This window comes from Agelaius phoeniceus, chromosome 6, assembly GCF_051311805.1.
Source record: "Agelaius phoeniceus isolate bAgePho1 chromosome 6, bAgePho1.hap1, whole genome shotgun sequence".
Classification (NCBI taxonomy): domain Eukaryota; kingdom Metazoa; phylum Chordata; class Aves; order Passeriformes; family Icteridae; genus Agelaius; species Agelaius phoeniceus.
In genome coordinates, this window is record NC_135270.1 from 1241461 (window position 1) to 1265160 (window position 23700).

Below are 23700 nucleotides of genomic sequence, written 5' to 3' on the forward strand. Positions count from 1 at the left end.
ACTTGGCAACACTGGTTACTTAAAAATCAGATTGCCTCACTAAAAGGCAGGGCTTAACCTGGTCTGTTGGCTCATTGAATGGAATAATTAGGTTCTGTTTTTCTTTATATTTCTCCTGCAGGATCCAAGTCTGAATTTCTTTTAACAGGATCACCATCCCTTTCTGTTCTGAGCTGCCAGGCAAACAGCACTGCCTAATCACACAGCTCTGTAGCAGTACAGCATGGCTTAAGCTACAGAGACATGCTGAGAGTATTAGAAATACCACATTAATACAAATTCCTTGTAAATCAATGATGCTGCTTTGCCAGCCTGTGGCTCTCACAGTGGAAGAATCTGATGAAGGGGATGGGGGCCACTGTTCCCTTAGACACACAGAGCTCTGCTGAGCTGAATCCCTCTTGTATGCTGGTGTCCTTGGCTAATGGATGGGATGCAAACAGGAGTGGACATCACAATTTGGCTGCTCTGTAATGGTGCTGGGCTCTGCTTCTGCATGCTGTGTGCTCAGCAAGGGGGCATCTGAAATTGGTACAGAGATCCTCTGCTTGCTCCCCAGCCCACCAGATTGATCTGGCTGTGCAGCTGCATTCCTTTGCTTCTCTGGGCTGTGACACTGGGTAACCTAGCACTGCACTCCCTTTATTTTCATTAGATAAAGGTGGGTAAGAGAAATTTAAAGGCAAAAGCCTTTAGGAGGAACGAGATGTAATTTCAGTAATTTTAAGGTCTATTGTTTCTTTATACAGCTAAACAGACCTCCTTATCTAACACCTATTTAAATAAGATCTAAATCATCATATTTATCTGAGGAATACCTGTAACAACTCAGTAATTAATATGCTGGTCTGTCTTCCCTTTTCCTTCCCAAGCAATTCCTACTATGACATTTAAGAAATACATTTTGTAACTACAGCCATCAGCAACAAATTTCATTTACAATTTCTGGCCATAGCATAAACCACTCCCTCCAGGCATTTATGAATGGGAAGACATCCTGTGGGAACCTTCAGCAGTGACTAGAATCACAGTCCTCCACACCATGCACAAGCAATGTTATCAGAAGATATGGGAACAGGAGGGTGCTGAGAGCAGGCCCTGCACATCTTCTCCCTCCCAGGAAGGATGTGGTGAGTGCCCATCCCTAGAGATGCAGATTCTTCCTACCTTTCTATGGCAACCACACTGGAAGTGGAATTACTGAAATTAACTAAGTATGAAACAGCTGTAAATGACTGATCCCAAGTTTGTAGCTCAGCCTGGTGTCCTTTCTTTTGCCTCTTTTTACACAGAGCTCTCCCCTGTGGCATTTCTCACAACAGCAGAAAGTGAGAGCGTGGCTTGTCTGGTTAGAATGGAATGGTCACATCCCTGTCCAACTGAACAGAAACAGGACAGCTCATGATAAAGAGTAATTAAAGAAAAACTTCCCCTTTTGCCTTTGCTATGCCTCTGGAGGAGCCCTAACGAGGTAAATGAACTTTCCAACTAATCTACTGCCACCCAGGTGAGGTACATAGAGACAAAGTTCACTTGTAGGGCAGGCAACTGACTCTGCATCAGCAACAAAGCTGGAAAATCAGATTGGAGACTGAGAGACTTCTTAAAATCCTGCAAATTTGGGATTTGTTCTCTGAAAAACCTGGCTGCAGCACTGAGAATGTACTGCTTCTCCAGAACATCAACAAACCTAATCCTATCAGAGGACTGATGTGATGGCCACAAGCAGTTTGTACCAACACATGTCCTGAGGCCTCACCTGCCCAGGTGCTCTGGCCTTCATTTCCCACAGCCCCTTCTCTGCCACCGACCAGACCCTGTAGCACCATCACTGCAGCAGTCCCAGCAGCTTCACTGAGCTCTGGGGACTGGGGACAGTGACACTGAGCTCTGGGGACAGAGACACTGAGCTCTCGGGACAGAGACACTGAGCACTGGGGACAGTGACACTGAGCTCTGGGCACTGGGGACAGTGAGAAATGCTGCTGAGCTGGTGCTTTGTCCCAGCCCTTGGTTCCATGGGAGCTGCTGCTGCTGCCAGCAGTGGCTGCACCTGCTCCTGGCCAAAACCAGCTCACAGCCTGAGGTTTTGCTTTCCTCATGCTTCATGATGCCAAAGCAGCTTCCTTGAGACCATGTTTCAAATCATATTTTACTAAAATTCTGACCTTTTTCTACCAAATAATTCTTGCCTCTATCTCCTCTGCCTTATCTAATTTCTGATCACTTTTTGCTGGAAGCTCTGGCTTGGTTCTGATTGAATGAAAAAGTGATGAGACAGACTGAACTAGGTGAGCTATCAAACACCTAGAAAACATTCCAGCATAAAAGTATTTCCAAAACAAACATTTCTCTAAGAGAAGACTTGACAAACAGCCTGAACAATAAAATTCTTGAACACCACCCAGTTGATGGGACTCTTTTCTGGGCTAATTTACATAATTTGACATAATTACTGTTGTAAACACTTGAAGATGCTTTGCAAGCAAGAATGCCACCAAAGCCTACATTTTATTGGGTCTCATTGCATTTGGCAGCTGTACAAAACTGTGGAGCATGGAAATGTGCTCAGAGAGATCCTGATTATACAAACACACACCACAAGCTTTGAATGCTCAATGCAAGTTTCTGCACAGGACAAAGACACCAGAGGCAGTGATTCCCTCCAAGTGCCTGCCCATCAAACCACAGTTTTGGCCACAAAGTAGCAGTGGACACCTGGCTGCCTGACTCCAACTGCCTGCAACTGAAGATAGCCAGGGAATTTAAAATTTTAAAACCAAAGTAAAAGATAAAATAAAAAAAAAAGAAATAAAGTTTGATATATATGCACAACATATATATATGTAGGTGTGTATACACATACTTCTGATCTAAAAGATGTGACTTAATAATTAATTAAATAGTTCTTTAATAGATCTACAGAAGCAGGGAGTCCCCTAACTGAGGGTAACCCATCTTCTACTTTTGCCATATGGAATTCACTCATCATAACATAGTACAAAGGAGGATCAAAATGTTACCTGAAGGATATTTTTTTTTTAAAAGCTATACAGTTTTCTATCAACCAGACTGCTGTCCCATCACAGATTGCTGTGGGGCCTCTCAGACTGTAGTGCTTCCTCATTCAAACTAATTTACCATAAATGTCTGTCAGGAAAAATGCAGGTTTTTGTGCTGGTCAGGGAAATCCAGTTCAGCTGGTTTATCCTACTTTGGGTGCTCAGTCTGTTTCCTGCTCCCCTTCTCACACAATTCCCCACTTGCCCTGCTGTATTTTTACTCACCTACACCATCAGACATTCCCATGGAATGGCCCAAGAGCCCAGAGAAGTCAAAGCACAGCTCCAGCTAAAAGAAAGTGCTACAAAAGGCTACAACCAGCATCTACATTGTAATTAATGGTTCACAAATTTCAAGGCAATATAAGCATCAGGGTAACACTCACAGTAGTCCTGCTCACTGCACATATGGAAAAGAAAAACCAGAGCTTTCAAGATGTAATGGAAAGAGTCTTTTTAGAGAGAACTTCCAAGATGGCCACACAAATACATCTGTTCACCAGGCTGAATGGGTGCACTGCAAATGGAGCTCATCACTGATCTTGGCAAGCCCTGATTACATTCATTAACTTTCTTCTAACTTACAGAAGGTACCCCATTGAGCAATAATGACATTTTAATTGTATTGGGCTTAGCAAAATCCTTTCTGAACAGAAAACTTTTAATTCTTTAATTTGTCTCTTAATTTATCCTGAAGAAACAACTAACTAGCTTTCACTTCTCTCAGGGAGATGTTCCTTTGCAGAAGGAAGAGGGAGGCCATAGAGTTGAGTTTACCAGTGCTGCACCTTCCTTGAGAGATTGTAGCTGGAACAGGGAATTGCAACAATCCTGATACTGCTAAATCCCATTTTTAAAGATTTTAACAGCTAAATTATCAAGGCCTTCTCCTGCTGTCCCCTGCCCCCACAGTAAGATCTAACATAATCAGTATTATGAAATAGCAGTAGTATCCTGGAGTAGAAACCATTAATTGTCACCAAAACCTTGGGGTATACAGTGCAATCACTGGAGAGGTGAACCATGCTAAAATGTTACTGAAATACTCTTCAATTTTAATTATACTTTTTAGAAATGGTATAAAAAAATCAAGTGCAGAGATGGATACAGTGAGGCTCCCCTCATGAAAAGACTGGTGTTAAAATTTGTGACAAAATATAATTGAAACTTTGCCCTTGAGTGACCAACTTAGGGATTTAAGATCTATTGCTTGAGAGTTACCTCCTAAAGACCTAGACAACTTTCAAGTAGAAATACAAAATAAGCTAATACTATGCTTTAATGATTAATGTCCAGATGCTTTCTGCACCAAGACTGATACTAACTGTATTACAAATGTCCTAAAGGATATGGATAATGGCTATTAAAGAAATTATTGAGTTGACAGAAAAGATATTTGCAAATCCACATGGATGTTACAGAAAAATTAAATGTAGGAAGAAAAAATTGCTTTTAATGGTGAGCCTCAGCCTGTGGGCTGGAGTACCCAACTAGATTTGTTGCCTCAAAACTGCAGAGGAGCAACTATGATAGCAGCAAACTCACACTAGACATGTAATGACTTAGTAATGTCATTTCATTTCATTGAGTCACCAGCGTGCCAGCACCTGACATGGCAAAGTTCCACTGTGTTAAACTTACCTTAGGAAAAACTCATCTTTCTTTGAAAAACAGAATTTGACTGTCTTTGGCTTCCAACCATTGGAACCTGTTTTGTCCTCAGGGTATAGGTTAGCCTGAAGCCAAAACAGGTTCCAGTGGTTGGAAGTGTTCCACTGTGGAAGCACTGAGATGCCTTGAGTCACCCTGCTGTTTCCTCTTAGCTAAACCAGAGTGATCTCCCTAAGTGTTGGAGCACCTTTTCCAGCCCCAGAACTTGTGTGGATTCTTTACTCTCCCTCATGTTTCTAAATCAGTTAGGAATGCAGACACCAGGCCTGGCCTTAGTGTCCTATCAGCATTCTCATCCCTGTGAAAGCACCTCCCAGCCTTTCCTCGAGCCTCTTTCTGCCTCTCTCACACTCATGTGTAAAAGCCTGAGCCTTTTTACAAAAGAAACTGCAGAACTAGCTCATTATGAGGCTGTTAGCACCAATGAGCCACTACCACCATTTGTGACAGCTACTTCTAAAAGAAAACCAAACAGATTTCTGTTCCTCTTTCCTAAATAGGTTACTTTGCATTTGACTCCACTGAAATAACCTTTTTTTCCCACTCCCCATAACAGTGCTGTGCCTTAGGAGTTATTAATGGTGAACTCAGAAAATATAATACAAGTTTTGTACCCTACTGAGGTAGCTGACATTGGGATCAAAACTAAACCTGCACAGAGCTTCCTGGCTCTGTGCAAAGCAAGCGAGGATAAATCTGGTTCTGTTCTGCTAATAAACAGATTACTCACACTTCAACACAGAAACAGAGCTTTAAAACTTTCTGAAATGGCTGCTGGGCAAAAATTACCTGAGTAAATTGCCAGTAAAGCTTCATTCTCTTGGCTTTGGCATAATTGCATTCAATGAGCCTGGGCCTGCTGTTGACATCCACCAGGCATCTGTTGTCATCGTCGTCGATGGTGGGGCTCAGAACACCCACGTGGAGCTGCTGACTGCTCGTGTAATAAACATTCTGCAACAGGAAGCACAAACAGGATTTGTGGCCTCTACACAGAAGCAGCACTTTCACCCAAAAGCTAATGGCAAAGATAAATATGCTGAATAGGCTGACCCCATGGTGGCTTTGAAAGGATCTCCTTTCATGCAGGAAGCAACACAACATTTTAAAAGTTGGTCTAAATTAACAATTAACTGCTTAAATATTCGTTAAGTATTTAAGAGGAAATATGCAAATACAACTGATTATTGTCTCATCATGGGACTTTTTCCTTCTGTTTTTCCTTCTGTTTCTGAGGGTCTTCAAAGAGGAAGATAGACCCCCTGGGACTGGCTTGAATATGGCCATCAGCTCTGATTAGACTGTTTCATCTGAGGATAACACCTCACTGGAGAGGGAATAAAAGAGAACAGCAGCACAGGAGTTCAGAGCATCTCCGTCTTTTATAGGACAGATACAAAGATACATTAAGGTTTTCTGCAAACAAATGCTAAAATCCACACTTGAAGCAGATACTATATAGAAAGAAAAAGTTGTTAGCAACTGGTGACAGATACAGGCATGAGAGAGAACAGAATGGCCACATTTCAAGGCATTTGTTCTCATTTTACATTTTCTAAGTCCATACACACAGATACAAGAGACAAGGAAAAGGGACAGACACTGGCTGCTCTGTATTTCTAGCAAAGAAGGGCCCTCAAAGGCCTCGGGGATTACACCTGGGACCAAAGACATGAGTTCATTATGTTATACAAATTCTTTCTACTCTGTTTGACTACAAAGATATGTGGAAGGTTTCTCTGGAAGAAAGGAAAGAAGGGGAAGGATGGAGGGGATATGTCCCCTTTCAGATTGGCAGGTTACGTGTAAGCCCAGGAAGGTAACACAGGATTATACCAGGACTGCCTGATTGCTAATCACAAATAGAATTTATTTTGCTACAATCAGACCTTTTTCTTGGAAGGACCATGAGAAAGATTAAAGGGAAACATCGTGCTCCAGGTTTTAAGTCTGTGGTAACTCAGTGGTGGCAGAGTCACAACAGACAAGAGTGGACAGAAGCACCAAATTAATGCCCCTGCCATTTACTGTAACTATTCTATTTGTCTGTAACAAAAGGGAAACTGGAAATTCTGCTGGGTGTATTTGGGAATCTTTTTGGTGCCCAGATTTTCCTGGTATTTGTTCATTGTTGGTGTTGTGAACTGTTTTCTGTGTGAGTGTTCTCCTTTGTGAACACTCTGGTAAAATAAGAGAGAAAGCAGAAAAGCAGAACAAGCCAGGTCTGATGAAAGATTTCGGAGCTTCATGTAATAAATAAAATAAAATAATAATGGAATGCTGTAAGTAGTCAATTCACGGATTGAATACAACCACAACAAATGGTGGTGGTGTTCTGGGCAAGACTGTGTGCCCAGTTTACCCTCCTGTAGCACTGCCAGGGCAGATGTAACCTGCCAGAGCTGCACTAAAGTTAATTACGTTACCATTAATGGTTTAGACTAAGCCCAGGTTTTGCCCCCTTAATGAAGTTTCATTGTTTTCACCCCACAGAAACAGTAACAAGCTTGAGCTGGCTGAAGTGAGGTGAGTGGAAGTTTTAAGAGGTTGAACAGAGAAAAGCTCAATAGTTTTAGTCATGCCCCACAGGAGGAGAGCAGGGTAATAAAGGAACTGGCAGAGCACATTTCCAGAATGGATGGTTATGACTGAAGTAAACTCTAAGAACTATAACAAGATCACTCTGCATCCACAACTCAGGTTATTAACATTCCTGCAAACAAAACTGATGCCTTAGAAAACTGTTAAACATGAAGAATGCACTTTCTAGACAGGCCCAGAGCAACTATTTTAGACATGTATATGATCTATTTAGACATCGTTTTTTGGAGAAACTGAGGTAGTGACCGAGCAAGGCTAAAAGATCAAGATGATCTTACAAAGGGATTGTTAGGACACCCTACAGATGAACCTTTTCTTGCAGCTCGTTTACCTCTTACCTGAAATTACGACTAGAAAACATAAAGGGAAATTGTTGGTTATTTAAATTTTTAACTAACAGGAAGGGATATTCCATTTCAGCATGTTGTCACTACAGAAAACATGATGTAAGAACATAAAGGGGGGTTGCATTGTTTTCTTAATTACACGTATCAGTCGCTGGAAACAGATGAGCAGGCTTGGCTGTAACTCTGAGAAGTGCATTCTGTGGCCTGAGGTCTGCACAGAGAAGGCAGTGTGCCTGCAAACCCTCGTGGCTGAGCTGCTTTTATCAGCTCACACACCTCAGCCTTTGGCAGCAAAGGCTGCAGGAAATAATTTCACCCTCTGGAGGGACAGAACCAACCCAGTTCACACTACAGCTCTGCCAGCTGCTTCTGGAGTCAATGCAGCCATGGCTCAGCCCGAGCCTCCTTCTGGGCAGGAGCAGAACCATGGCTCTGGCTGGAGGAACTACTCAATTGCTTGTTGGCAACACTGTACAGAAGCAGAACAATCAAACACAGAGTTAATTAGCAGGCTGCTAATTGAGAGAGCCTACCTGCTAATATAACTGCGTTTTTCATTGTGGGCGAGGTGGAAACAGAGGTGAGAAATCCTGAATTCTCACCCAGGGTTGGAAAGGCACCTTTCAGCTTGGTAAGCGGCACAAGCTCAAACTAAAACAGAACGTGGGAGGGGGGCAGCCTGTCCAGCAAGGCTCTTCCAAGATGTTGCTTTGCTTATCCAGTAATGTGGACAATATTTAACTGTTCTATGTATCATTACAAACATTTTAGTCTCTTTTACAATAAATTCATTTCTTATTTCACTTCAGAATTTAACACGTTGCACAACCTTGCAGCTTGACTGCTGTCTTTTTCTACTGGAGGAATCAAATTAAAACCACACAACTTTTAAAATTCAATTTGAGCAGCATGTTAGCCAGCAGGAAGGCACTGGTTTATGTTGCACTTAGCCAGAAAACTTTTCTTAAAACCTACCAACAGCCCCTGGTTCCTGTCCCCACTCTGAGACTTGAACAGTGCCTGCACAGAGAGAACACAGTAATAACTCTGTTGGGATGAAGGGAGGAGATCCATTTGGTAAAAGCGAGTTCACTATCACTGATTACTGTTCTAGTCTGAAACCTAAAGCTACTAAACATGAAACCATGGTAAAGCATCCCTTTAAACAGTTTCATATATTCAAAATACTTTAATTGCTTTCATAGAAGACCTTCCTGTTTCTATTTGCTTATTTGCATTTTCCAAAATACTTTTTGAAGGCTTGTTTTGTTTTGGGGTTTTGTTTGGTTTTTTGGGGTTTGTTTTGTTTTGTTTGAGGTTTTTTTGTTTAAGGATGGTACACAAATTAGTTGTCTGGAGCAGGCCATAGGAGATTACCTGAGTTACATGAACTGAATTACCCTCTCTAAATGTACATGTTAGCCATGCACACTCTGCCTTTTTTTGAACATATTTTAACTTGACCTTCAGGTAAAGTTTGGCCTTACAGATTAAAACCATGCTCATGCTTTAAGATCCTGCAGCTGTATAAACACACAGCTTGCACTTGTCATTTAAACAAGCTGTTAAATACATCCTCCTTCCTTAGGAGGATGCTTTTAAGAAGCATCAGCAAGCACACAAGCTGTTTTGCAGTGCACTTCAGCACAAAATGGACAATTGAGGCACTCTTGTTTAAAACACTTGAAAAGATACAGGTGAAATGCATTTCACTGGCACATTTGTTCTACAATACTGCAAACATCGCCATCAACCAACACAACAGGACAGAAATTCTGCAGTAATTCAGGGCAGTGATTTGTTGAACAACCACTCCAGTACTGCCCTAGAAGTCCAAATGACTGAACACTAAATATGAACTTCTGAATTGTTGTGTTAACTGTGAAAGTTTTACTTAGAACTTGGACTTTTCATTTGAGCTACAACAGCAAATGTCACAGCAGTGTTTGTTCAAGGGACTAAGCCTTAGACAAAAATTTATTCTGATCCACTGCAGTCAAGACACTTGCTGTATGCTGATTTACAGCATTCATTCCAAGTTCCTTAGCAAAACAAGCACAGATTTTCACATCACCATCAAACACATACTCCCGGAGGAGCTACTGAATTTCCACAGGAAGAATCCTGCTTGAATATTGGTACCAAAGCACCAGGTAACAACTCTCTTTGTCTGTAACAAAATAAGCCTCCTTACATTTCATTAGTCTGTTCTAGCCCACAGCATTTTACCATCTTGTTTTTTCACTACAGCAGCACTGATGTACAACTGTGTCTCCTGGGCACCTGCAGGGAGCACTTCTGTTCAGGAAATCACTTAGGTTTGACAAAAGGCACTCACCTTCTCAACAAGTGAAGCTGCAAGGACTCAGCATTGCTGTCAGTGAGAAACTCTGTGAAACCTTGGGTAGGATTCGTGACCCACCAAGTGTCAATGTGTGCCCTGAGCCTTTGGCACTGCCCCTCTCCTCCCAGCACTGTCCCAGCAGGTGGGTGAGTGCCATGCACACAGGGACAGGATGACTGGAGGCTGCCTCCCTTCCCTGCAGGTCCAGCTGCATTCAGGGACCTCAGGAAATGCTCCCTGCAGGCCTGGGGCTCACAGCAGGCTGAAGGGATGGGAAAGGAATTCTTCAAAACAAAACCCTGGGTTATCAACCTAAAGGTTTGCAGCACGCAAACGAATAAATAACAGAGGTTTCCTCCCTGGGTGTGAAGAGAAGCACACTGGCTGCCTTCAAAGCAGGACAGAGGTGTCTGCCACAAGGCTTCTGCTCCAGTCTCTCTTGTGTTCTCAAAGACCAGCCTCATAACTAAACTCTTCATAGATAATCTTCCCCCAGACTGTAAAACGTGGGGGTTTCTTGTAAACTGTTTCCAGTATTTTTAATATCTGCTGAGAAACTTGGCTTGCAAATACCCTTTTATCCAACTGAAGGAACAATCAGTCTGTAGCTTTCTTGAATTTATTTTACTAGAAGTGTCCTATCCAAAGCCATCACTTAATTTCCGTTTGCTCTACCCAATAATCTGTCTATTCACATTAGGACAAGCAAACTGAGATTGGTATCACATAATTAAAACTAATTAAATGGTTCCCCAAATCCTCATATGAGGTGACAATGTGTGGTTTAGTCAAGGCATACTTGTTTTTGTTAAACAACTTATCTTTTTTTCTTAAGAAAAACATTTATTTGTCCTGAAAAAAGATATCTAAAGGATATTGAAAGGATTCATGAGAACATGAATGAGTGGTAGTTGAGAACTGCACAGGATTCTCAGGAAATCATCATAATGACTAGGAACTACTGGAGAAAATTGGGTGTTTTAAATGTTCTTCAGACATGCATTTCAGATGAACTTTTGCTCAATGTTATTTTTTTCTATTTAATATTCTAAGCTTAACATTTTCTAAGAGTTTGCTGCACTATCAAGAAAGCTTACAATATTGCCAAGAGCTGTATTCAGTACTGCTACTCAGACCAACTCCAGAAGTAAGGAGAAGCAGCTTCACCCTTTATTTGTCATTGCACCAAGCCACACCCTTGCTCATTTTTGGGGAATGCCAGGACTCCCCTCTCTCCTGATGCAATCTCACGCAGCAAATCAGCAGGGAAGAGGGAAAATTGAGAGTTCATGCTTGGAGTCACAGTCTCCTCTAAATCTCAGTTGTTAAATTCAGAACAAAGGGTCTTTTGGTCCTTCTTTCCCACCCATCTCCTCCGAGACAAATTCTGCTTTCAGCTGTAATCTTGAAATATCACTTGCACAGCCCTCTCCCTGCCAAAGAGCTCATCCTCTGCTCAGCTGCTGCTCCCTGAAAAGCCCTGCAGAGTGCACCCACAGGTGCCAGGGGGCAGGGAAGGAGCACAGCACAGAGCAGAGCTGAGCAAGGAGGCCCAAAATCAGCAAATAACAGTTAGGGATGTAGAAAGGTTTAGAGCTGAGACAATGTAAATGGAACTACACGTGCATGTAGAGTACTTCCTTGCTGATATTAAAGATCTGTGACAAGGTTTGGTTGCCTCTGTTTTACACAGGGGGATGATGCTAAGCACAATCCACAGAATGTCCTCCTGTACTTCAGCTCTGGCCCAGCCTGGTCAGACAGAGCCAGACCAAAAGGCTGGGCCAGACCTCACTGTACAGATCAGCCACTCAGTCAGGGCCTGCCAAAGTGAAAGGTGCTGCTGCTCTTTCTGAAAATCACCAACTCCATCACCTTGGCAGGTTTCCTACAGGGCTGGAAGGATAATCTTGGTGCAACACTCACATTTCGTGTAGCTGCGTTGCAGTGGCGCAGTGCAGAACACACCTAAGCCTGCCATGGGAGAAATTACACCCAAGGTAATCCAGCCAACATTTTTTTGCCCAGTGAAAATATTTCAAACACTTACCCAAGATAAAATCTGCACAACCCCCCATGATGCTGTAGAGTACAGGGAAGGGTAAATGAGCTCTGCTTACTTGGACACAAATGCACAGCTTTGGCCTTTTCAATGATGTCATGCAGAACTTCTGTCCTTGAGAAGTTTGCCCTGAAAGGTCAAATTGTGATTCCCATTGCAATTAACACTGAAATTCCACTGACTTTGAGTGTGATGGGAGTCTTGGATCCAAGTTTGTAATTAAACTTTGAAAAGCCACCAGACTTCATAAAGACTTCAGAGCTGAAGTGGGTTGCCAGTTGCAGTAAATTATTCATGGGAGCTGGTTTATCATGTTGCAAAAAATTACACTTAGATGTTCAACTTAACACAAGATGATTATCTGAAGGATAAATTGCCAACTCCCCACTGTAAGTTTAGAGCAATACATACCAATTTTCAGGCTGAAAGCCATTTGTAATCCTTGTGGCAACATTCCCAGATGAAATCACGCTGGAGACTGGGACATGTCTCTGCATTTATAATGAGCAAACTCAATGCTCACCACCAGCAGTATTTATTTGCTACTTTGCCTTTGGCATAATAACTGAGGGATAAGAAGCCTGATTCACCAGTGCTTTATTCCATCTTTGAACCATATTTTTTTCCAAATGAATCCATGAAGTCATTTATTGTCAGGATTAATATATTAACATACTAGGTCCAAAGTCTCAAAGCAGATTCATACTTGACTGTAACTCCAGCCAAGGAGCAGTCTGATGGATTCCAGTAAATCCACACTTAGCTCCCATTGCCTTTATTTGGCTGTTTGTATTGTTCCTGATTCCTATTCTGGCATTTCTTGCTCCATAAATACATCAGAAAGAAAGAGCTTTCCAACCCTGATTAGAAAATGCCCAACAGAATCCAAGTTCATTCTGAACAACACAAACATATACATCACTAAGATAAAAATCAAGTGTTTACCCATTTATTATTCATGTAGGAAGTGGCAGAGGAGAGAGGCTGTGATGTCCTGTAGCAACAGCATCTCTGTGTCCTGTGCTGCCCTAAAACACTGTTGAGGAAGGAAATACATGAGAACATGGGCTGAGAATTACAGAAAGTTACTCCCAAGCCACAGGTCAACCCTCAGAAGATTCATGCTGGTTTTGGAGGCAGGTTTTCAGCCTGATGGTTCAACTTGAGAACCATTATGATGATACTGTACCCATGCTGAGGATCAATTAACTTGGAATCTTGCCTTAGTGAAGAGCTGACAGACAGCTCTGGTACACCAAGTGTAGCCACACCTTAACTTAGATTTTAATGGTATTAAAGTGAGATTCACTATTTCACTTCAGTGTTTAGATTTGTATCTACTGAATTAAGGCACAGCATACTGATTATTTGACCTACTTGCTCTTCTTCGTGTCCATGCACTAATTAGGACCTGAACTCCAAGCAACAATATTTGATAGTAGTAAAACCAAGGTGCTCAGAAACCTTCAATAATACACTGTGGTGCTAGAAATACATGCTTAAAATCACAAATATGTTAACATTTTGATAGAAAATAGACAGGTACTAAATGCCAGATCTTTTCTTTTGAATTTAAATTCATGAACTCATATTGCAGTGGAATACTTAATTCCAGTTTTGCCTACTTTGGTATTCTGCATTGGTTTTGTTTTAAACAAGCAGACAAAAATCCTATTAACTTAAGCTCCACTTTTTAAATTGAATAAAGCTGTCAATCATGGGTTTTATATATGCTCTCAGTATTTACTGCCATAGTTCTCCTAATTCTGGTAAGTACAGAATTAACAGGAACTGGATAAATTAAAATTTACTTGATTTGGTTCCTAATGTTTCTCTGGGTTTTGCTCTTTTCTCTGCACAAGATCTCTACATCTCTTCCACAAGACAAAAAAAAACCAAAACAAACCAACCAAAAAACCAGGGCAGCAAAAAAATCCAAAACCATTCTGGCACCTGTGTCCTGCTTTTTTAAAAACATGTTGTCTTATGGCTCCTGTGACTTGGACCTATCTGCAGTTTCCTTCACCCTTTCCCACTAACCTCTCTTTAACCTTCACAGTTTTCTTTGTGGATTCCTAAAGAATCCCATGTCTTTCTTACCCTGTTTTCTTTTCCTTCCACACAGACTCACCAGGGAACAAACAGCTTTTGTTTCCATTCGCTGATGGACTGGTCCATCCTTTAAAGCAGAGCTGACTTGAAGGCAAATTAAAGTCTGAGCTAGTTCACTGCCATCTGTGGATAAGCACTTGGTAACTCAGCATCAATAACTCTAAAAGCAGGGTTTTTTACCTCTTCACAGCTAGACCTCCAGATTAGAATGGGCACAGTCATGTTCAGATAATTGTGTGTTTATATAATGCACATCTTCACCTTGAACCTCTTCCCAATCATCAAGTCTTGCCATGCAGCCTATTTTTCCTGCACTAAAATACAACTTTTCCACTTCAAGTTGACCCTTGCTGGTTTCCTCGCTCATGTCAAGATTCACGCCCACTTCAAATCCCTGAATGCTTCTTAATTTCGGTTTCCAGGCTGCCTTTCTGAAAGGCAGTATCTTTGCTCTTGTTCTGTTTTCCACACTGCTGAAACTCGCTTGTCTTCATTCTCAAAGCCCTTCTGAACCCTTCTCATGTTACTGATCAGCCAAGCAAGTATTACCAGCTTATGATCCAGCTCCTAATTGCCAGCCTTCACTGTTCTCTGCCCATTCCACAGAACTTCCCAAATGTTCAAAATGAAAAAAATAAACCAGTAATTTGAATTTTTCTGATTAATCCAAGAATGCTCTGTCAGTACCTCCTAGCATTCCCTTCTCCTCTCTCTCAGAATCTCCTGTTTCTAATACTCTGTAGGCTTTAGCTCTTCAAGTCAAGGGTGTACTGAGTGCATCAAGTCAAGGTTTTATTCTGAGGTTGTAGAGCACTTGATATAGAAGACATCTGGGTAATTATTGGAGTGCTTAGAACTGCAATAATAAGCATAACAATAAAAGAGATGCAGTGCCAGGGATGTATCATGCAGCTTACCACTCTTCAGAAAGTGGTTCTTCTAGTGGTATAACCTGAGAGTTTTCTAAAAAAAACTTGTTATTTCTACCAGTATTATGTTTTCTAAACTAAATTTGATTAATTTTTTTGTCTACAAGGGATAAGTTAAGGCAAATTACAGCCGAATGCCACACCCTCTTAAGATGCTCCACAGTAAACACCTTGATCTCAAGGGTTTTGAAGTTCCTGCTTGTTTGTTTGAGGTTTTCAGTTTGTAGATTCATTTAGTTTTGCTTTGTAATCCAGCCCTGTCATGTTTAATTTTGTGTGGCAGTGAGCAATGGCTGTGGATACAGAGCTCCTTTAATTCCTCTTGTGTTCCACCAGTGCTGTAATTTTTCATCATTTTGTGACAGGAACAAAGGAAGGTAGTTACTGTACAACTCTGGAAGAATCCCCAGCTCCCTACAGCTATGGCTTTACACATAAGCCTATTCTTTCTCCTGGCTTCACTTAAAGGAATCACAAATCTGTTTCTAAGATCAGATAAGCCAGTCTCACCCATTCTTAGAATCATGCCTGCATTTCATGTCAGTTTTCCAGAGGTACTACACTGGCAGCAACACATGCAAATTCAGGAAAAAAAATTATCTAAAATGTAGTTACTTTTTGTGCTAAAGACAAAAGACATTAAAACTTCTGTATGGAAGTGAACTCATTTTAACCTAAGTTGTTTAGTGACAATCTCTCTTTTGTTGTTTTTTTTTTAACTACTAGCAAGGACATATTCTTCCCCCACAGAGACACCTCAAAGAACAATACAACCACAAGAGTTCATCAGCCAGAGTTGTTTATAAAGTGACCCTCATGCAAGCACCTTTAAGAAGCCAAATTGAAATGTCAAACCACCTGCAACCAAAGAATCTGCTTAGAGACTTCAGTTACAATGGCAATGCCAAAATTCTTATGCAAATTAAAACTAAAATAATAGCTTAGAACATCCCAGTGTGTCAGAGCACTTTGACAAAAGTGAAGCTCAGATGTTCTCACCTGGTCCCATTAGCAGTGCTTCCTTCAGCAGCAGTTTTAACCTCCCACTCGACCTCCTAACCTCTCTGAAATAATTCTACTCTGAAAGTGTAATTGTGGATATTATAAAAGTTGGAACACGACCCTTCTGGAGACCCACAGGATGAGAAGCACCAATGGTCTGGAGCACTACCAGGGCTCCAACACAGTGAGGAGGGACAAAAACCTCTGCAGTGCAGCAGAGGGCCTCAAACACCAAAACTAAAAGAATGAAAAAGAATTTCACTTTGTTCAAGCACAGGAATGTGAGAGAAACTCAGCACAGATGCACAGCAGTCACACAGACAATCTTGTTCAGTGATTTGTCTCTCACCTGGTTTCAGGAATTGTCTTACAGCTGAGATACTGCCATTGGGGAACCACATCCTAAAGGCTCATTACTTGCAGGTACATTGTGCATTTCCATGTACAGGACATTCAGTGCTGCCCTTTCAGTGACAAACAGCTGGTTTTGTGTCAAGCTCCACCACTTGAGCTGCTCAGTGGGTACTTCTGTGGTCCTCTCCCAGGTTAGAATTAGTCACTTTTCAGAGTTCAACCTGGCACTATTTGCCTCAGGTTATCATGTCATACATGCCTACACTGACAGAAAAGACAAATACTATATGTAGCCTAGTTTCACACTCAGTAACATTATTTTTAATCAACTATAATAAATGAGATCTCTGTCAGGTTTAGCTGCATGCTTTGTCATAATATGAATAAAATTTCAGACATCTGATGTCTGTGCTGTGCTGTACTTTTCTTTAAATGACTTACATGACTTAGCAGCCAACTTTACAACAGAGTATGGATGAGAGCTTGAATTCTGATGTCGCAGGCACGACTGATAACCACCAAAGCAAAGAGCACATTTACCATTTTTTGTTGATTATCTCTGTCATCAACAGATGAGTTTTTCTCTTTTTATAAAAGAACAAAGGCTTTCTTTCCCTTTGGGCTTGTGCTGAAGGGGGCCTGTGGTGTCCTGTTCATCAGGCAGGGGTGAGAGGTGCGGCTTGGTGCAGTTTCCCTTTCATGGAGAACAAAGCAAAGTTACTCTGTTCCCATCTGGGTGCACTCAGGAGTATTTTTCCTCTTAAACCACGTTAAAAGTCCATTAAGCTGAAAAAAATAATTTCTCCTATTTTAAATGGACAGCATCGAAATCCAAGCAAATCCTTAATCACAGTAGCCTACAAAAAGTAAAAATATTATGCCTTAGCTGTAGATAATGTATTTCAAGTAATAAAGCCTATCACTTCAACTGATTTGTTTCACTCTTTACTGTTGCTCTCTCTCCATAGACTGACAGGAGCTCATGAAGTTTTATCCATCCCAACTGTATCCTCAAAGAAAATTTCTTCCCTGAAATACTTTTAAGCTTTCCAAGGCAAGTGGAAAAATATATGTGCCTTACTAGAATAGGCACTTTCCCTGCTGCCAAATGCCTTGAAGGAGTGGCTCCACAGCTTTCAGGGTGACAGCAAATGACACTCAGAGAAAGAAGTCACAGCTAACATTTAAATGAGGATCCTGCACACTATGACCTCATGCAGAAGCTGGAGCTTCAATCCTGCCTGTGCTCATGAATAAATTGCCAAGTTCACAAGGCTCTGCAAGTCAGATTGAGATGTGTCTCGGGCTGGAATAGTGTGCTCACATCCCAGAGATTCCTCTTTTATTCTGCTCTTCGGGCACCCAAAAGAAGGGCAAAGAAAAGCATCACCTAACACATTTCTATCACTAAATGTACTTTTTGTGCTAATGGCATTTTTAATGGAAAGATGGAAAAGAAGAATGCCCCTAGAAGCAACTATACACCAAGATTTCTTACCATGAGTATTTAAGTCTTAAAAGATTTTCTGAACTAGGAACAAATAAACAAAGCAGTTCAAAAAGCAGGAAAGTGCTTTGATGTCAAGGAGGACATGAATTCAACTGCCTGAGCTGTGAGGGAATCCTTACTGTGCTTGGCTGAGCGAGCTCCACTTCTCTTACACCTGCAAACGTTCCCAACTCCGTGTTGTGCCCTTTGCACAAATCAGGCTGTAAACCTTGGCAAGAAATGAAACTGCAAATGCTGTGATATGCAAAGGCATGTTGCTTAATCATGCAAATGGTAAGATATATCCCCCCATTTTCATTCATTTCATTTAATTTCATTTCTAGGCCACTCAGTCATGCAGTGAAGGCTAGATATAAACTCAGGCCTTCACAGGCTAAGCAGAAGAGGCTCAGATTTCTGACTAGCAGCTTATCAGATGGATGAGGCAGCAAAATAAAACCAACAGCTCTAAAGCCAGGATGTTTAAATGACCTTCAAGTACAACACTGAATAGCTAAAATAGCTCTGCTAAGCTCCAGGCCCCGAGATACCACTGGGCTGTGACACTGAGCTGCCTTCAGCACCAAAGACAGATTATGTCAGGTTTTTCCCTGCATTTTCTGCATGCCTTTGGAGGTTTTATTTTAATATCTGAAGTAGATTATCCCATAACAGTATCAACAGGACACAGACTTAAAGAAAAGAAAAAGCCTGCTGTCTTGCTGTTTAGAATTAATACAAAAACAAGGCACATCAGTCACTCATAATTAAAAGTCACTGAGTATTCACAATATAAATAATAGTTCTTTCAAGACTCTTTTAAGTAAATTAATTTTACAATATGCTTTTGATTGTTCCAAACCAACAACAATGCCTACTGTTAGCTTCTGAATTTGCATATGAATCGAAACACTAGTAAGGATTATTACAATTGTCTAGTGTACAATAAACTATTTAGTGATTTGTATTATTTTGTGCAGGTTGTCCCTAAAGCACAAATCTATGGCCCTATACAGGCCCTCCAGGGCTAGATGTTCCCTCACAGGGCAGGGGCATGCTCTGGAGAAATATTGGTTTGGGAATTCATTAATAATTAGTGGAATGGAATTGTGCCCTCCTTCCCAGGGGACACTGGACCATGCCCTCAGCAATGCTGTGCTAGGACACTGCCTTGGGGGACACCACCAGTGCAGTCCTGCCCCATGTGTGCAGCCCAAACTGTACAGAGAGAGGACAGTGACCCTCTCAGCTCCTAGAGACAGCTCCAAGGCCCAGGCAGCCTGGGCAGGAGCTCAGCAAAGAGGCAGCTCACACCCTGTCCTTGTCCCAGCTGGGCTGCTAGGACCTGGGATAGGAAATGAGTGTGGCAAAACCCCAGAAGAGCAGAGTTAGGTTTGACCCAAAACCACACTAACTGTATCTAGCTTTTCCCCCAGACCCAACCAGACTGAGCTAAAGCACCAGATTTTAGCCACCAAACTGTTGGTGCAGATCTCCCCTAGCTACACACCTGGAGGACTCAGCTACAGTCAGCTGCAAGTTATTCCTTCAGCGTGCTCCTTTCCCAGCCCACTGCTGGCAGCCTCCTAAGCAGAATCTCAGGGCAGAAATGTGTCAGTCTCCAGTACAACTCAGCCTGTGACTTGCACCTGTCAGATTCACTGCAGGAAGACAGTGGAAGAGGTAAAATCACACCACCCACACTCTTGATGATTCAATATGAAATCTCTTTGCATGCTTCAAGCCAACAGAGCCCTTTCCTCATGAACTAGATTGCATCAGCCCTAAAAAAGATACCAGAAAATTCTGTTTCTTCAACAGTCATAGAACAATCTGGGAGATGAATGGGAAGCTGAGGTGACAGGTGATATCCTCATCTGAGATGCTGAATAACACTGATGCACCTGATCCTGGTACAGTGCTGAGCACTCTCTAAATAAAACTAACTTCACATTCTCTATGGCACATGGGGCACCAGCTTTACACTCCTGTTGCACAAAGTATCTCAGACTTTTCTGCAGCTGCTTTACACTTAAAGCCTGATTTAACTATTATTTAATTAGACTCGTTTCATAGCTGTTACCCCAGAAGCATTTCATTAGGCACTGACTGAAATCATTGGGCCAGGCTTGCTGAAATTAGAGCTCTAGTCATTGTCCTGTCCTGTTATGCTTCATGATCAGCTGGGGGGCTCCATCCCCACTGCTGTTTTCACTGTTGACTCACTGCTGCCACTGTTTGGTACTGAAGATGAACCATTTCATTGGGTCACTCTATTTGGTTATAGTTACCTTATCTTTTTAATGCTTGGTTTGCTCCTTTAAAGAAGAGGTGTCAGAAATACCAGAGTTTCTTTTATATCTCCCTCAAGTCTTGGAGAGCTTTTAGCCTTTTGGGGAAGTGATGGACCTGAGATCGTGGAAGCTTTTTTCACCCCTGTCCAGACAACATATTTGTCTTGGAGTTGGCAAATTTGGGAAGAGGTTGAATTATTTTCCCACACAGGGGACTCCTCTTGCCCAAGATGAACTGGGTTTCATCTGCATTTGTGGATAGAATAGGAAAATAAAGTATCATGAGATATTTTCCTTAAGCAGAGGAGTTGGACCAGATGGACTCCAGAGGTCCCTTCCCACCTCAAACATTCTGTGACTGGGGGAAATAGTTTCCCATAAGAACAAGGCTGAAAACTGCTGAAGAGCAACAAAGTTGGAGGGACAGGAAGAATCCTAAGAGGTAAATATTTAATTAACAAAAAAAAGCTAATCAGTATTGATGTTTAGAAGTCTAAACAGTGCCAAAGAAGCTGAAGTAAACATCTAACCTGACACAGTATCTGTAGGTGGTGTTGTTTCTTCTTAGTGACCTTAACTACAGCGTTATCTCAGGGAATATTGATCAAATTACAGAATTCCTTCAAATTTATGTGCAGCAAGCTGAGTCTGCAAGGGCAGATTGAACTTGCTTGAGAACACGTGACATAGGGTATTAGAAGATATTTGGAAGCCAGAAATGGGCGCCCTGCAGGATACAGTTGCTCCATAATCATTAGGTGTGCTCAAAGTGGGGAATTCGGTCCCTCAGAGGGCTAACCACTATGTCACACATCTGGCAGAATGACATGCAGCTCACTTGACAGCTGAGGGTTAAATGTGCCTTGAGTGCTCCAGAAGGTCCCAAGGGTCTCAGTCTCTCTTTACACACACACTCACAGTGACTCTCATTACTATGATACTGAATTTCAAAATGCCAGCTGGGGAAAAAAACAACATGCTCCAAAAATGCTTAACACCCCCACCCCCAAATTCATAATTGCTAACAAGAATGAAGTTAAACTTGATGAGATGTTTAATTCAATGCAGTAGGTGAAAGGACTAAGTGTTGTGACTGCACTGGACACAAATAAATTAAATTAAGATTGATAATAATTTGATAATTTGATCCAGCAGTGCAGACAGCACACAACCCTGAGATCAGCTGGTACCCAAAACATGTCCCATATAAAGAAAACATGCACAGGCACAATTTAACAAAGGAAACCTTTGTAGCACACTGTATCCCTCTAATGCAATGGTATTTGATAATTTCTATTTGGACAGTTGAATATTTCCTTGCATAAACCCATTTAAGGACAAGTAAAAATTTTAAGGATTTGGTTCTGTGTTAATATAAAAGAGAAGATCAAATTAAACCCCCAAACCAACATGAAATTTACAGCTCTGATTTACCATGATCTAATTCTTCCATACTGAGTTCTGTCCCTGCCCTTCTGGTCACAGACCTCCATCCCAAAGGCAAAGCAGCACTATCTAAAAAATTCCAAGTTTAATGCAGTAACCTCAGTTTTATCTTTTTAAAATATTTATTTAAACCTCATGTTATTTTTACCAAAACTAGTGAGTTCATGAGCTGTGTTGCATTTTTAATTTCCCAAACTGCCATTTGTGAGTCAGTCAATGCAGACTTCGCAGTTTTAAGGCTAATTTGAGAGCTTGAAAACACCAAAAATAACTGCTGAAATGGAATATGCATGCTGAACAAATCACTACATCCTTAGCACAGCAAGAGCAACAAAGCTCCAACATCCACAATCAGTGCAGTTCCCAGCCAAACCCCCCAAAGTTAATTCTGTAGTAACATCAGAATTACTTAAATGCTTTTCTCAGCTTTTCCACTTGATTGCTTTGAGCCTTTGTGGACAGCCAGCTGAGCAGACAGGCCTGGCATAACACAGCTATTGCTGTATAATTTGTGCAATCACATTTTAGGAGAAATAAAACAAAAAAAGAAAAGGAAAATTAATTCAAGAAATTCAACAACTATTTTTAAAGCTATACAGAAAAACACATTAAACCCCTACCCCCCAAATTCTTTAAAGGCACACCATGATTCATCCACTGTAACGAGCAAGTGTTATTTCTGAACCCTCTCAACTGAACTGGAATGCCAAGAAGCCCGAGCTGCAATTGCCACTGGGGAAGCTGAGGTGACAGGCTACATCCTACATGTCAGCGCATTCACGAGCCAAAAAGAATAATCAGTTTTTCACTCTGCCCCCCCATATGCCACAACCTCCATATTTCCATGTGCTTACCTCTAAGTGCAATGATTTGTTTTGTATTAAATTACAGTTTACAGAGTTGTGTCAGCTTTGATGATGCCAACAATTACTTCCTGTGATGGCCACTGACCTGCTCTGACAGAACATGCACCACATTCCTAATGGGCATCCAACTGGCTTTAATTTCTAGCCATTGGCCCTTGAAACCGCCCTAGATTAAAATCTCTACTATCCCATATTTTCTTTGGGAAAAATACATCCACTCTGTAAATGTATTCACATTTAGACTGAACTCAAATCTTGCTACGAGCTAGTTTGATTGCTGATTTCAAATAAATTATCTGACAAACACAGCTCCTTCCTTGGCTTCCAAATCAATGCAAGATTTCTTTTTTCAGAGTTACTCATAAATATTCAATCAACATTTTATGTGAACAAATAATTTCTGACATTCTCTGTGCTTCCCAATTGGACAAATGCTGGTTAATCAGCAGGACAAAAAAAAATCCCCTATTCACAGAAACACACTGTGGATACAATCATTCCATAAAATTTCTGCAAATAACCACACTCTGTAAGTGCAGAACAATATCAGGGAGAACCCAAGCTGAAGCTGAATTGCTGATCAGAATCTGAATGAAGGCTATGGAAGTAATATGGCTCATGTAATTACAGAGGGAGTTAAATGTGCTTTCATGGGAACTGAATTTGGGCCATGAATTTTAAATGAGCCAGTGGATGACTTCAATTAATGGACTGACATAATAAAGTTATCAATAAAACTAAAATAACTATAAAGTGAATTTTCCATCTATTGTATTAACTACCTTCTCTAATAGTTAATAACATAGTGTTAAGAATTTGAGAAACAAAAATCTGACCTTCAGAATTTCTGTCTGATGAAGTGACAGGAGACAGTGCAATATTAATCAAGAGCATGTTTAAATTGACAGCCATCCCACAATTACTACATCATCCACCTCCAAGTGCTCTACACGCACTCCAATAACTGTTAGTTTTATGCTGAATTTGGACCGCAAGCGACAATTGGTTTTAAAAACTCCTGATTGAAGTGCCAATTTGCAATGAGAAGAGACATCTTTAAAATATGGATAACTCTAGTAATAACTACATAATATCTAACTCTGATCTATTTCAAATTAATG

General features: G+C 41.2%; 1 protein-coding gene across 2 annotated transcripts in view; it reads right to left on the reverse strand.

Moving 5' to 3' along the window:
- Nucleotides 1-23700, reverse strand: part of GALNT18 (polypeptide N-acetylgalactosaminyltransferase 18) — a 222045-nt gene that overhangs the window by 12664 nt on the left and 185681 nt on the right. The window contains exon 11 of one of the 2 annotated variants that reach the window (XM_054634743.2): nucleotides 5523-5687. The exons of the other annotated variant lie outside the window; for it this stretch is intronic. Coding sequence (XP_054490718.1) covers nucleotides 5523-5687 — 165 coding nt within the window. The remainder of the gene's footprint in view (nucleotides 1-5522; nucleotides 5688-23700) is intronic. 2 annotated transcript variants of the gene reach the window in all.